General features: G+C 36.9%; 1 protein-coding gene across 1 annotated transcript in view; it reads left to right on the top strand.

Moving 5' to 3' along the window:
* ROBO1 (roundabout guidance receptor 1) overlaps positions 1 to 12545 on the top strand; it is a 323397-nt gene that overhangs the window by 266608 nt on the left and 44244 nt on the right. Inside the window, exons 14-17 of the mRNA XM_050713247.1 lie at positions 2854 to 2975; positions 5399 to 5630; positions 6897 to 7018; positions 10494 to 10665. Of these exons, the coding sequence (XP_050569204.1) occupies positions 2854 to 2975; positions 5399 to 5630; positions 6897 to 7018; positions 10494 to 10665 (648 nt within the window). The remainder of the gene's footprint in view (positions 1 to 2853; positions 2976 to 5398; positions 5631 to 6896; positions 7019 to 10493; positions 10666 to 12545) is intronic.

Raw genomic sequence — 12545 nt, 5'->3', positions numbered from 1 at the left:
AGAAGTAATCTCTGATTTTTGAAGTTACCACACAAAACCTAAAATTCCATGGAAATGTTATTATGTCCAGTGAATCAAATGAGGCTTAGGAATGAGACAGGGAGAGAAATAGCACAGAATGTGATTTGTCTTCTGCTGCATTAAGAAAGATAGAAATTTTAAATTTGAAGGAATTAGGTGTTGTGGGCCAATAAAGAAGAACTTTTGGCAGTGTATTAGAAGTATTGCAGTAGTGCTACTGTTGAAAGTGAAACAATAGGAAAAAGAGACAACATTTACAGACAGCCAAGTGTAAGACAGGGCTGTATTATAGCAAATTAAAGAGTCGTCTGCTGACTCCAGCTATGGACTTAATCCACATATGTAAAATTTAAAATAACTGTGTTCACTATAAAAAATAAATGACACTTACAATAGCTTACAGGAAATAATACTTTGCAACCTAGCAGCCTGCATTTTTCCTTTGATTATGAGCAAATAGAAAGAAAATGGATATATTCTTTTCCAAAGAAAAAGTGATAAAGATCATCTTCCTTTTTTTTTTTTTTTTTTTCTGTTTTACTGGAGAATTTGACCCATGGGCTTATTAAGAGCACCTGTGTTGTGTGTTTGTTCCTTTGTTTGCAAAAGTAAGTATATGCTTGTTTTTGGAAGGAAGTCCCTTAAAGAAAACATAGCATTTTCTGTTAGCAAGTTTTCATTTGTTCTGAAGGCAAGTTTTTCTCATCTCCCATGAGGAGTGAGCAGGTTCATATTGCTATCCTTTGTTATTATGCATTTCTCCTGATGGGTAGCAATTTCCTTGGATATATAGACAGCAGAGTTATGACCACATAAAAAATAGGAATTACACAGGTTCCTAGGTCTTCCCCAAAGGGCAATGTGTTATTATGCAGGTAAGCAGCAACATTCTATATGAGTCCATTTTTCATGCAGTGTAGTTTCATCTGAAGAGACGAGATGTGTATCAGGGTTGAACGTCCCAAATGAACTGATCAATGACTTGACTGATAAACAGCAAATGAGGCAGAATATTCTGTTCACTCACAGAACTGAGTGGTTTATAATGGTACAAAAAAGTTTACCTGTCCTCTGAGATCTAGTAGAGCTGAAGAACTGAGACCATGCAAAACCTAAGAGTGAAGTTAATGGCCAACAGATAAAATTTTCATAAATAGTAAGAAGCATAATAAAGTGTCAAGTTCTTTAAAGCTGTTCCACTCTTCTTCCATAAACATTTCTATGTTGTGTAAGGTTAGCTTTATACAAGTTTTTAGTCTGAGCTAGTAAGTTCAAAAATTTCTCAGTTAACTTTTGTTCCTAAGTGTTTATTGTCTTGTCCAAAATTCTACACAGATCAGGAAACTCACCTACCTTAACCTTTAGACTTGACTAACATTGACAAAATAACAACGTGCTTTAGTATTCTCACTCACAGTCCCTGTCTTGGAAGCTTCAAAGCCTAATCAAGAAAACAGGATAGATGATATACACCATTTAATAGCACAGATGTGCAAAAGACTGAGGCTATTAATAGTTTTAGTCATATTTTTGATGACTCATCTTTTATGACTAGTAGCAAAAATATTACTAATTACTCAACTGACTTTCCTGTAATATTCTAAGCAGGACGAGATTTAGGCAACTCTCCAAACAGAAACTTCTATCTTTAATGCTTTCAAAGCATTAAAGGGAGGGAAATGCTCTGATAAATGGACTGTAGGGCAGAACATATTGCATGTAGATACAGTGGCGAATCAGTGGTGTTTCTTTGGTTTGTGTGTGTTTGTGCTTATCAGTATTCCTTGCTAAGAATCTGAATTTGTCACCTATTGACTGCATGCTACCCTCAATTTGCTTTATTAACATTAGAGAAATCTCATCATCATGCAAATGTTTGAGGCAACTGTATGACAAGACTGCAAAGTAGCAAAGGCTTTGTATTCCCAAATGGGAGAACTACATTTTTGGAAAGAAAGGTGTAAAAAGTTGGTAAACTGAGAATATGTCCACCATGCAAAAAGTATGCTTTACATACATACATGCTTTACGAACAGCACTATCCAAACCTCAGCTTTCAAGATAGTCTACGCACCTGCAATGACATATTTGAGTAGTTGTAGATGGATATCCATATATATATATATGGTTTCTTTGTACTGTCTCCTTGGCCCTTTTTGTGAGCAGACAGGTATGGAAATTACTAAGGTCTTCCGAGAACAGAACCCTTGAAGATTTTCTGATCTTACCTAATTGCAAGAGGAGTTCAGACAGAGAAGGTAGTAGGCTAGAGCAAAAGTTATGTAATGCATTATCCTGTATCTGGAATTCTATTTAAAAAAAAAATCACTCTAAGTACTTTCCGTGAATTTCCCAGTCTGTGATTTTAATTGTTGTCAGCATGGTATTTGCTAAAATGAAGCGATCAAAGGAAGACATGTGAAAGCAATATAGAAGCTATGTTCCTCCGCTGTCCATAGTACACGTATATTTTAGACACCCTATTAGTGACTGCTGTATAGACTTTATATATGTCTAGGACAGTCATTCCATTTCAGCTGAATAAGCTTTTCAAGAGCTCTGCATGTAGCAAATGTGTTTCCATTGTACTATTGCATATTTTGAGAGGAATTTATTGCTTCATGTATATGAACAATCCTTTTAGCTTTAAATAGACCAAATGTCAGAAGAGCAAGACAACACTCATGTAGATTTTTCTTACATTATTGGGAAGTACTTAGGATATGCTTCACTGATGAAAGCATCATATGTTTTCTGATACATTTGTTTGTATTTACATAGGCTTATTTTAACAATTATATATTGTGAGAATGGAATCTTAAATTATTACAGATGTTCCACCAACAAGTCAGGGTGTGGATCACAAGCAGGTCCAGAGAGAACTAGGTGATGTGGTACTACATCTGCACAACCCTACTATCCTTTCTTCCTCCTCAATTGAAGTTCATTGGACTGTAAGTAAAAATTTGTGTCATGGTGGTGGTTATATACATTGATGAATTGTACTGTCTAAGTGCTGTGGAGTCACACTTTAAGAAGTGTGTAGTTTGTACACCTGAAATTGTTTTTCTTTGGATTGAGTGCTGCTTGGGCTTTGTATTCCTACTTCATTTAATTTTGTCCCATTTTCACCATTGCTTGCCTCTGTAGAGAGTGCTGCTTATCACATGGTGAGTGTTTCCAAGTTCTCCTCTGGAAACTAACAGACTGATCAAAACTTTCATAAGTCAAATCATTTGAAGATTTTGCACTGGTTTCAGTAGGAAGTGTATGAGTCCCCTAATGAGATAGCATGGGAACTTCCCCATCTGTCAGACCCCACTGGAGGGAAATGCTACATAATTCTCTTTGAAACTGTTGCCTCTGTCCTACATACATACTGGGAAACACATCCAAACTAATAGAGCCTCATCTGAACGTATTCTTCTTTCCGTGGTGCTATGAATACACACAGTACAGGGAGAAGATGCAAAAATAACAATTTTGAGATGTTCTGTTGATGTTGATCTGACAGAAGGAAGCAGGAAGTTGGTCATGTGGAGAATATAGTAGAGAAAATGGAAGAGTGAGGAAGCAACATTGTAGAAGTCCTGAAGCAAGGGAAATAAGAACATACATGAAAACGGTTTAAGTAGGCTTAGAAAAGGCTGGGGCCTCAGTGAAGGAAAGGTTAGAAATGTCTTGCTGGGGGAAACATTTGGCAACCAAAAGGTAGAAGTGAGTAGAGAGAACAATATGGGAAACTAGAAGTAACAAGTAATGAGAAATGGAAATCTAATTCAAAGAAGACCGGCTTTAAAACAGAATGCAGAGAGAAGAAAAAAATGGGGAAAACTTACACTAGTGCAGGAATAAATCGAATGAGAGTAAGATTTTAGGTCTGTTGATGTCCTCCATCTGTACAAGTCAATATATTGGCAGGAAGAGCACAGGGTGTAATCCCTGTCATGCTGTGACAGAACATTTTGAGCAAGAACAAAGGCATTTTGACTTTGTAGAAGAGTCCTAGCCCAACTGAGTCCTGGTCCATGACCAGGGCTCCTCAGTGCTGCAAGGTAATATCAGCTGTGTAATTATGCTGTCACGTGCAGTAAGGCCACCTGCAGTAGGCAATCTCCTGTTTTAACTAATAACATTAAAACAACCTTGAGGTTGCTAGCACAATTTTGTTTGACCTTTACTTACAGAACAACCTTTTCCAGACAACCAATTTTTATCAGTTTCTTGGGTGGCCTGTGGCTTCTTTGCAATTTCAAAAGTAAGCATTACCTCAGTTTTAGCTAACACACACATTCTTTAAGTGATTATTAAAAATGAAAGATGTTGTTTTTGGGGAGTAAAATAGCAAGCAAACAGTTTTATTATACCATTGCATAAGATTTTTGTAAAAAGGGAAAATCTGGTGCACCTTTTTAAAGTTTTTTTGTTGTTGTTTTTGGACTTCCTTATTCATCAGAAATTGAAAGCGGTAGTTAGTGCTCCACAAGAGATCACTTCTGCAAAGTAACTTTCTGTTGCACTTATAGCCAAACACATTGAATCCTGTCCTCATTTACGTTAAGGTCTATTTCTTCATACATGCAATATAAAATGGTCTCAGTCTCAAATTATTTGGGACCGCTGAATATCATTTTGATCTGCTTTACCAAGTCTCATCCTTATTACCATATTGATTTTGTGAGCCTCTTCAGAACACTCTGAAAACATCTCCTCTCCTCCAGCAGAGGAGCCTCCTGCTGAGTCAGTGATCGTGGAGCAAGTGCTTGGACAAATCTGTCCTTTGACAGCCTCCAGTCTCATCAGAACAATGTAGATAGTGCCAATTGGCTGCCCTTTTAAATCGGTGACTCCAGAAGGAAGCAGGCAGGAAGCAGTGCTCATTTCATGAATTTTGGGATGCTTCCACACCTCAGGAGAGCTGGCAGACTTGCTGTTTGACCTGTGTTCATCAGCACGCACTGCAGAGCCATCGCTCCCCTGCCCTCGCCCACCTCCCTTGTCCCATTCTGCAGAGCAGATTGGGGTGGGCAGAGTGTGTGCTGGGTTCCTTCAATTCTGGCAAGACTCTCCATGGATGTAAAGGTGGTTCATTTCACAGAGCTAGGGTATATTATACAACTCTGCTATCCCCCTTTAATGCTTTCATAAATCTACCGAAACTTGTGCAGTTCTACCAGCATCAAACAGATTAATGCACTTGTGAATCAGACCTGTAATTTGCTGTAATTCAGGGAGCCTGTATCTCATTCAGCAGTGTTCTTTTGAATAAAATAAATGGATAGTTCAAGGACTAAAGTCACAGACAACATCCACAGTTCCTGTTTATTAAACAAAGTGTTGTATGTTCTAAATGGGTGTCTTTCTGTTGTTTTGCCAGGTGGACCAACAATCCCAGTATATTCAAGGATATAAAATCTTGTACCGGCCTACACCAGCATCCTATGGAGAGTCAGAGTGGTTAATTTTTGAAGTGAGGACTCCAACCAAAAACAGCGTTATCATTCCAGAGCTGAAGAAAGGTGTAAACTACGAAATTAAGGCCCGCCCCTTTTTTAATGAGTTTCAAGGAGCAGATAGTGAAGTGAAATTTGCAAAAACCCTAGAAGAAGGCAAGTAGGAGCCAGACTGTCTTCATCTTTCCTTTTTGAAGTAGTATCACGGCCTGCTTTTCTCTGCTATGTTCGTTATTTGATTTTGTTTGAAGTGCGTGCTGTTTGAGAAGAGCAATCCGCAGCAGAGGAGACTGTGTTGGACTGATCATTATGTGAATTGTTTGGTGACATCGAAGTAAATATTCAGAACCATGTGTGAGAGACAGAGAGAGAGGGATGTGCAAACCCCCCCTTCAACAGACAATGGGAAATGTGCTTTTTATCTTCACTGCAGTGTGCACTCCTCCCTGCTGAGTTCATGGTCTGGTCACAAGTGACTTCTGTCAGATTCAAGCACTTACTAATCACTATCTTGAGTAGATAGCAGACACCACAGAAATCATCAAAGTGCTATAGCTGAGGGAATGGAAACCACATTCTTAGAAACCTTTTATATCTGGATCAATCAGTAATACAAAATGAAAAGATGAATGAGGGCAACAGATATAGTGAGCTAAATTATGTATTTCCATCTCAAACACATGCTAAAACGGGAAGGTTCATATAGCTGTTCCCTTTGTTGTAGCTTGTCTGGTATCTCAGGCATAATGAGTATGCAAGGTGGCCGGTGTATCAGAACAGGGATTTCAGTGCCTCTGGCAGGATGTGATACCTTTTGCCTTCTTTCTTCCTACCTGGTATAAATACAGTGTAGCTCTGGTTTATTTCTGTGGGTGGTCAACTATGTTCATCCTAAGCATCAACTAAGCATCCAGTTTTTAGAAAGACTATTTAAAATGCAAAATGTAAACGTGTTAATGGTAACAAATTCAGTCTTGATTTTAACAAGGTTTGTATTACTCATTAATTTTTACACACTAGAGCAACTAAGGTTTAACATTCTATTTAGGGTTAATTTACAGACTTTATTTTTCAAAACTGTTGATTCTGGATGAGATGATTTGAGACCAATAAGGAATTCAGTGCTCAGGACTGTGTCATGTAATGGGTATCTGAGTCTGGTGGCCTGCGTGTCTTTTTCTGTCTTACAGAGAGAGTGCAGCAGAAATTAGGAGCCTGGCTGTAGGTTCACATCACCTACCTTGTAATTTTCATTGATTGTTGTAATAATAATTTTAGCTTGTGGGCAGAATTGCCCTTAAGGAAGGTTGGAGAGTAAATGGATGTATTTGTGTAGCCCAGAAACCAGTTTTCCTTTAAAAAAAAAAAAATACCCCTCACTGTTGCATTTGACGTATTCAATCCTTCTCTCCAAACGAACAGCGCCCAGTGCTCCACCTCAGAGTGTTTCAGTAACTAAAAATGATGGGAACGGGACTGCAATTGTGGTCACCTGGCAGCCACCCCCCGAGGATAACCAGAACGGAATGGTTCAAGAATATAAGGTAATACTTACATGCCTGTGTCCCCTGGCAGTGTTGGCTGGGTTCCGACGGGTAAGTTGTTTGTGGATTCTTGGCTCCATCTACTGGTTAAAGTCAGAGACCATCGAATGGAAAATGACTTTGAATCAAACTCTATATTTAGTAATTCTGTCTAAATGGTAGAAAGCAACTAAAACAGCCTCTATTAAATCAAAGCAAAGGGTCAACACTCATAATTAAAACTACCTTCTTGTCTTTATTATAAATTGAGAAATGCATACACAAGCTGAGAAGGAACTATACCTGTTTGAGAACCATTTTGTGACTCAAAAGACATTGGCTAAGGTAATAAATATAAACAGGTTTACTAAGTTGAAAAGCTCAGGGATAATAATTAACAGTTAATATCTGAGTAATTTACTTGTATCTGGGTACTTAAACGGAAAACTTTCAAGTAAAGAATGTGAGTGCATAATACTAAATGTATTAAGCGTATAGAAATTTTCTTGTCTGTTACACAAACACAGCTCTCATTATGCTGTATAATTTTTAACAAATTGTAAGTACATTATAAAATATTTATTTGATGTTCATGTAGCAGTAGACACTGTATTTTCAGTTCAAATTGTTTTAAGCTAATTTATGTAACAAATTAAATTAAGCTTATTTTTCCTAAGAAAGCTACAGACATTTTAAATATCTAATTGTGTATATCAAGTAAGCTTTATAGCCACTAAGTGGCAGGTTCATCTGTTTCAGTCCCTGCATATAGGCATTATTGAGAGAAATTTTTAAATGAAATTTTCTGGGCTATTTTTTCAGGTAAAGCACTGCTATAGACATATATTCCTAGCCTTTAAAACTCATTCTGCTATTTTGTTTTTTCCTCAGTAGAAATGGAAAAGGGAAGAGATCACTAAGCGTCATGGTCAATTTAGAAAAATAAAATGCCTTTCAGAAACTGGTCAAATGGTAAAAAGAAAAAATCTGTTTGTGGCTTAGTTTCAGATATATAATGTAATTGGAAAAAAATACTTGCAAAGTTATTTTATTTAAAGACAGACCTTGACCTGAAGAGGTGGATTTATTTCCATCAAGAAACTGCATTAGAGGAATTTTAAGGTTGTAAGGACAAAACAATAAAGGTCAGGAAATTCATATTTCCAAGTAGATGTAATACCTAACATACCTCCTAACATTCAGAGGTAATAAGCTACCATGTATCAGAGCAAGCCGTCTTGTAGTGCTTGTGTAGCAGTAGGTGGCACACTGGCATATTTCTCTTACGTTTATTGTGTGCATTGCGTTATTTTCCTTTGTGTTTTTCACCATAGACAGAAAACAGACACAATGAAAATATATGTAGTTGCTATTTGAGCAGTATATATTTAATATTTTTCTCTAAAAATGCAAAAACAATGATCTACAATTAACTTATTAAAAAAAAAAAAGGAAGTCTTGTAAAAGGAAGTCTTGTAAATTTATTTTTCTTGTTGTTTATCTATCTCACATTTTTCCCCCAGAAAAAAAGTATGTGTGTTGGGGGGTGGAGTTTCTAAGGCAAGAATATACCTACGTAATTAAAGGATAAGACAAATAGGAAGGAGGATACCATCTTAATTGGAGAAGTGCCAGTAGCACACACAAAAAGCCAGGAATTCAAACCATAGCAGAGGTTACTTCATAGCATGAAGTTAGAAATTCTCTTGTTATACTAATTTTTCTTCACTGATGTGTCTGTTAGAGTATGAATCCCTCCTTCATAACATTCTAAAATTTAGTTTTAACTTACCTGTTTAGGTATGCATTCAAATATAGTACTGGCAAGCACTGAACAACCTGATATTTAACTTACCGTTCTCAATTTGTGGATCTCTGCATTTAATTGAGCTCCTAAGAACAAAACATTTTTACAGATAAGTAGTGCATAGTTGCAAGTATATAATAAATTGTTTTTATTGTTCACATATGCACTATTGTACAAGGTGGCAGTAACAATTCCTGTGAAAATGACTTGTCAAAATGCAGATTTAAATCTTTTGTTCCTCACTTTGTCAAGTTCTTATTTAAATAATAGCATTTTCATAGACCTTCAGAATTTAAAAGCAGTGTTACTAATAATTATACCTACTTCTGCCTGAAACAGTCTGTATTTAATATCAGAATCTAAAAAGGAGAACCTCTTCTGTTCTTTTTGTGTGCTCTGACCCACTTTACAGAAGCAGTTCTATATGTGCTGCATTGGGATTCTATTTCAAAGGAGCTTAAAATATATTTCAGATCCTCACAGTGTCCTACTAACCTTGTTTCAGTCCTTGGCATCCGGAGAATGACAAAGGGTCTTAGAGTGTCCTGAAGATGAAATAAAGTTTACAGTATCCAGGAAAAAGGACTCTATGGAAAGTGCCCTAGCAATTGTTCTGTAACGGAAACTCTAGCTCCCTCACCTGGCAATCTCTACTGCAGCAGAACTGCACAAGGGATTAAGAACGGCTATCTGGGTAGTAAATCTTTTAGGAGCTCCATATGTCAGAAGCACAGTCTTCCCTCCTGTGCACGATCAGCACAGGTTCAAAAGTGCTGACGTTCCCAGGAAAGTTTGCTTCTTTACAAATAAGGTACTGAATTTAACTAATTTAAATTTCTGGATAAATATTCGTTGTAGAGCAGTACATCTGTGGAAAATTAACAAAAAAGAAAACAACACAGCTTCATCATTTTTTAACAGATCTAGATAATCTGCTACTTCACTTTTAGTAGTAGTTCAGTGCTCAGCCATACTCTTAAAAAACATTTGACACACAAATAGGGCAGGCCCAAGGAGATGAAAATATCACATTGTTTCTCCCAGTCATTTAATGTGACTAGATATAATGCATTTGTAAAATGGTGAATTGAAGACCTGTGTCCTAATTACAACCAAAAATAAAATCTGACATCATACTGTTGTCTCTCAATAGAAAATGGCATATATGACTCAACCCTTGCCTCTCACTACCATTTTCAAAAAAAAAAGGTAATGTTTTGATTCCAGCATGATATCAGTTCTCTTGTGATGTCGTGTTGAAAGACTTGCCCTTGCACTTGAGTAAAGAAAGCCTTGCTTGATGAAGGATTCCTGAACAAGAGAATTGCAAGTTCGTTTGACTGAATGCTGTTACTTTGTGGTTTATATGAATGATTTTCTGTGTTAAGGGGCTTCTCTTACTTGTTCCATGTTACTAACACTTAGTTTTATTAGCACTGTTGTCATAGGTTTAATGAATTAGGATAAACCCATCAAATAATATTAGTAGTTGGATCTGCTCTTTGGAACAAGAAATATCTTTCCAGTATTCAGAGTGCCAAGGATGGTGATCCATGACTACAGATTTTAGAATATTGATAAATTCTAAATTTTTATCCAGCAGAAGCAAATGGGTCAACCTTCCTTCTAATTATCCTTCACCGTTGAATTTTAAACATTTATACATACAATACACTTACTTCCCTGCAGGTTTGGTGTCTTGGCAATGAAAGTCGATACCATATAAACAAAACGGTAGATGGTTCCACCTTTTCTGTAGTCATCCCCTCCCTCGTTCCTGGTATTCGATACAGTGTGGAAGTGGCAGCAAGTACTGGGGCAGGACCTGGAGTGAAAAGTGATCCGCAGTTTATCCAATTAGGTAAGTCTGCTGGTAATTCTATCTATTGGTTTTGATGAATGATGTTTGCTTGCTTTTGTCTTTTATGGCACCAGAAATACTTTCAGGACAAGTGAAATAGATAGTGTTACCTGATCTCTGGAACAGCAGGATTTGGCATTTCTGGCTTTAAACTTGTCCTAGAATTGCATCCTGAAGATAGGAGACCGAAACATTTACATTGTTATAATCCTAATTTAGCAGTGTTTCTTGGTTGTTGACTTTTTCAGTGAAATTTCACACTTTGGAATAGTGTAATAAAACATTTAGAGGAGTATGAATCACTAGTGTTGGCTCACTTTTGGTTAGAGAGTTGGTTTGTCTTGATCAGATTTTCTTTCTTTATTGCTGAGAAAAACCAAGAGCATGCTACCATTAGGCACGATAAATGTCAGCTATGTGTGAAAGCTAGTAAATAACCCCGGAAGAGGAAGAAGAGGTACACAGATGACTTAAAATTATTTTGACCTCCTAACTTCATTTACACCAAACATTCCTCTGTCGTAAATGCAGATCTTCATCATTGCTTCTGGATGTATCTGGGAGAAATGCATCTTTGCTTTCGTTAGCTGAAGAATATTTATAGTAGCCTTAGGTACAGTCATACAATGCTTTACCAATATGCCTGTCTCAGACTACTTTATTATTACAGTATATAATTTATATATAACAAACAGGCAAACTCACCGTGTTGGTTTGGAATTTGTATCCCTTTCTGTCTTTGTATCATTAGTAGATATTCCTTATTATTTGACTTTTTGTATTTAAAATACTATAATTATTGTGTGTGAAAACAAGAGTGAACAAGTAACATATTCTCCAGAAAATTACATGTACGTTTCCTTGACTATTAAAAGGAAGGTTATCTTTAACTTATTTCACTTACACAGGTATATAATTCCCAAGTACATGGAGATTTTAAGACTAAATTGCATATGGTCTATGTGATATTCAATTAATATTTGAAGAAAAGTCATAATTATTTGCTGGATTGTGCTTTCCTACAACCAGCTCCCTATTGCAGCTCCCTATAGCTTTCCACTCAAATTTTTTGAATGGCTTGGATTTTGAAAAAATTAAATTAAGGCGTGTAAAATAACAGGGTAGCATAGAGGTTGAAAGGCGAAGACTTCATAATCACATTTTTTTTTTCCTTTTCTCAGACGATATGTAAATGCTAAATGAAGGTGTAATTTGCAACATAACTTAATCACTTTGGGGTTTTGGTAAGTGGAAAAAGAAACAAATCAGACTCTTGTCAGGATAAGATTTTTGCCTGCTTCCAACTTGCTGGCCTTACTGGTACTGTGTTAGAAGGCAAGAAGCAATCACACACTTTGGAGGGTGGTCAAATGTAGAAGTGTGCCGTTAGCCTGGTAAGAGTCATATATTTCCATGTGGTTGGGGTTTGATTTCATATTTTTTATTGCTTGCTTTTAATTACGTGGTGTGGCCAAATCTACAGGTACTACAGTAAAAATCCCATAGTTTGGTTGTTACAATTGGATAACAAAAACCTGGAGGGGATAAAAAAAAACTTGAGGGGATCCATGCCACTAAATGCAGCACAAAGGAATACCTAGACAGTGCTGCCATCCAGCAGGCAACTGCAGGAGGCTGCTGAAAATTACTCCTAAAACTTAAGAGGAGTACTCTTCGTGAGCGCAGATCAAGCTAAAATCCTCGAGACATATGAATGACTCCAGTTTACCTAGCTCTACCTTGTGGAAAGGGAATATAAGTTCTCTTACAACCCCCGCAAAGACTCATATTCTTAGCTGTTGAATGTGCTCCCAGCAGCGGGGCAGAGCAGACACTGCGGCTTTCTGGTAGCTCTTCTGAAGAAAGAAAATTAAGTTGCT

The sequence above is a fragment of the Cygnus atratus genome, chromosome 1 (assembly GCF_013377495.2).
Source record: "Cygnus atratus isolate AKBS03 ecotype Queensland, Australia chromosome 1, CAtr_DNAZoo_HiC_assembly, whole genome shotgun sequence".
Classification (NCBI taxonomy): Eukaryota; Metazoa; Chordata; class Aves; order Anseriformes; family Anatidae; genus Cygnus; species Cygnus atratus.
Note: the sequence above shows the minus strand (reverse complement) of the source record. Positions and strands in the feature narration are given on the sequence as shown.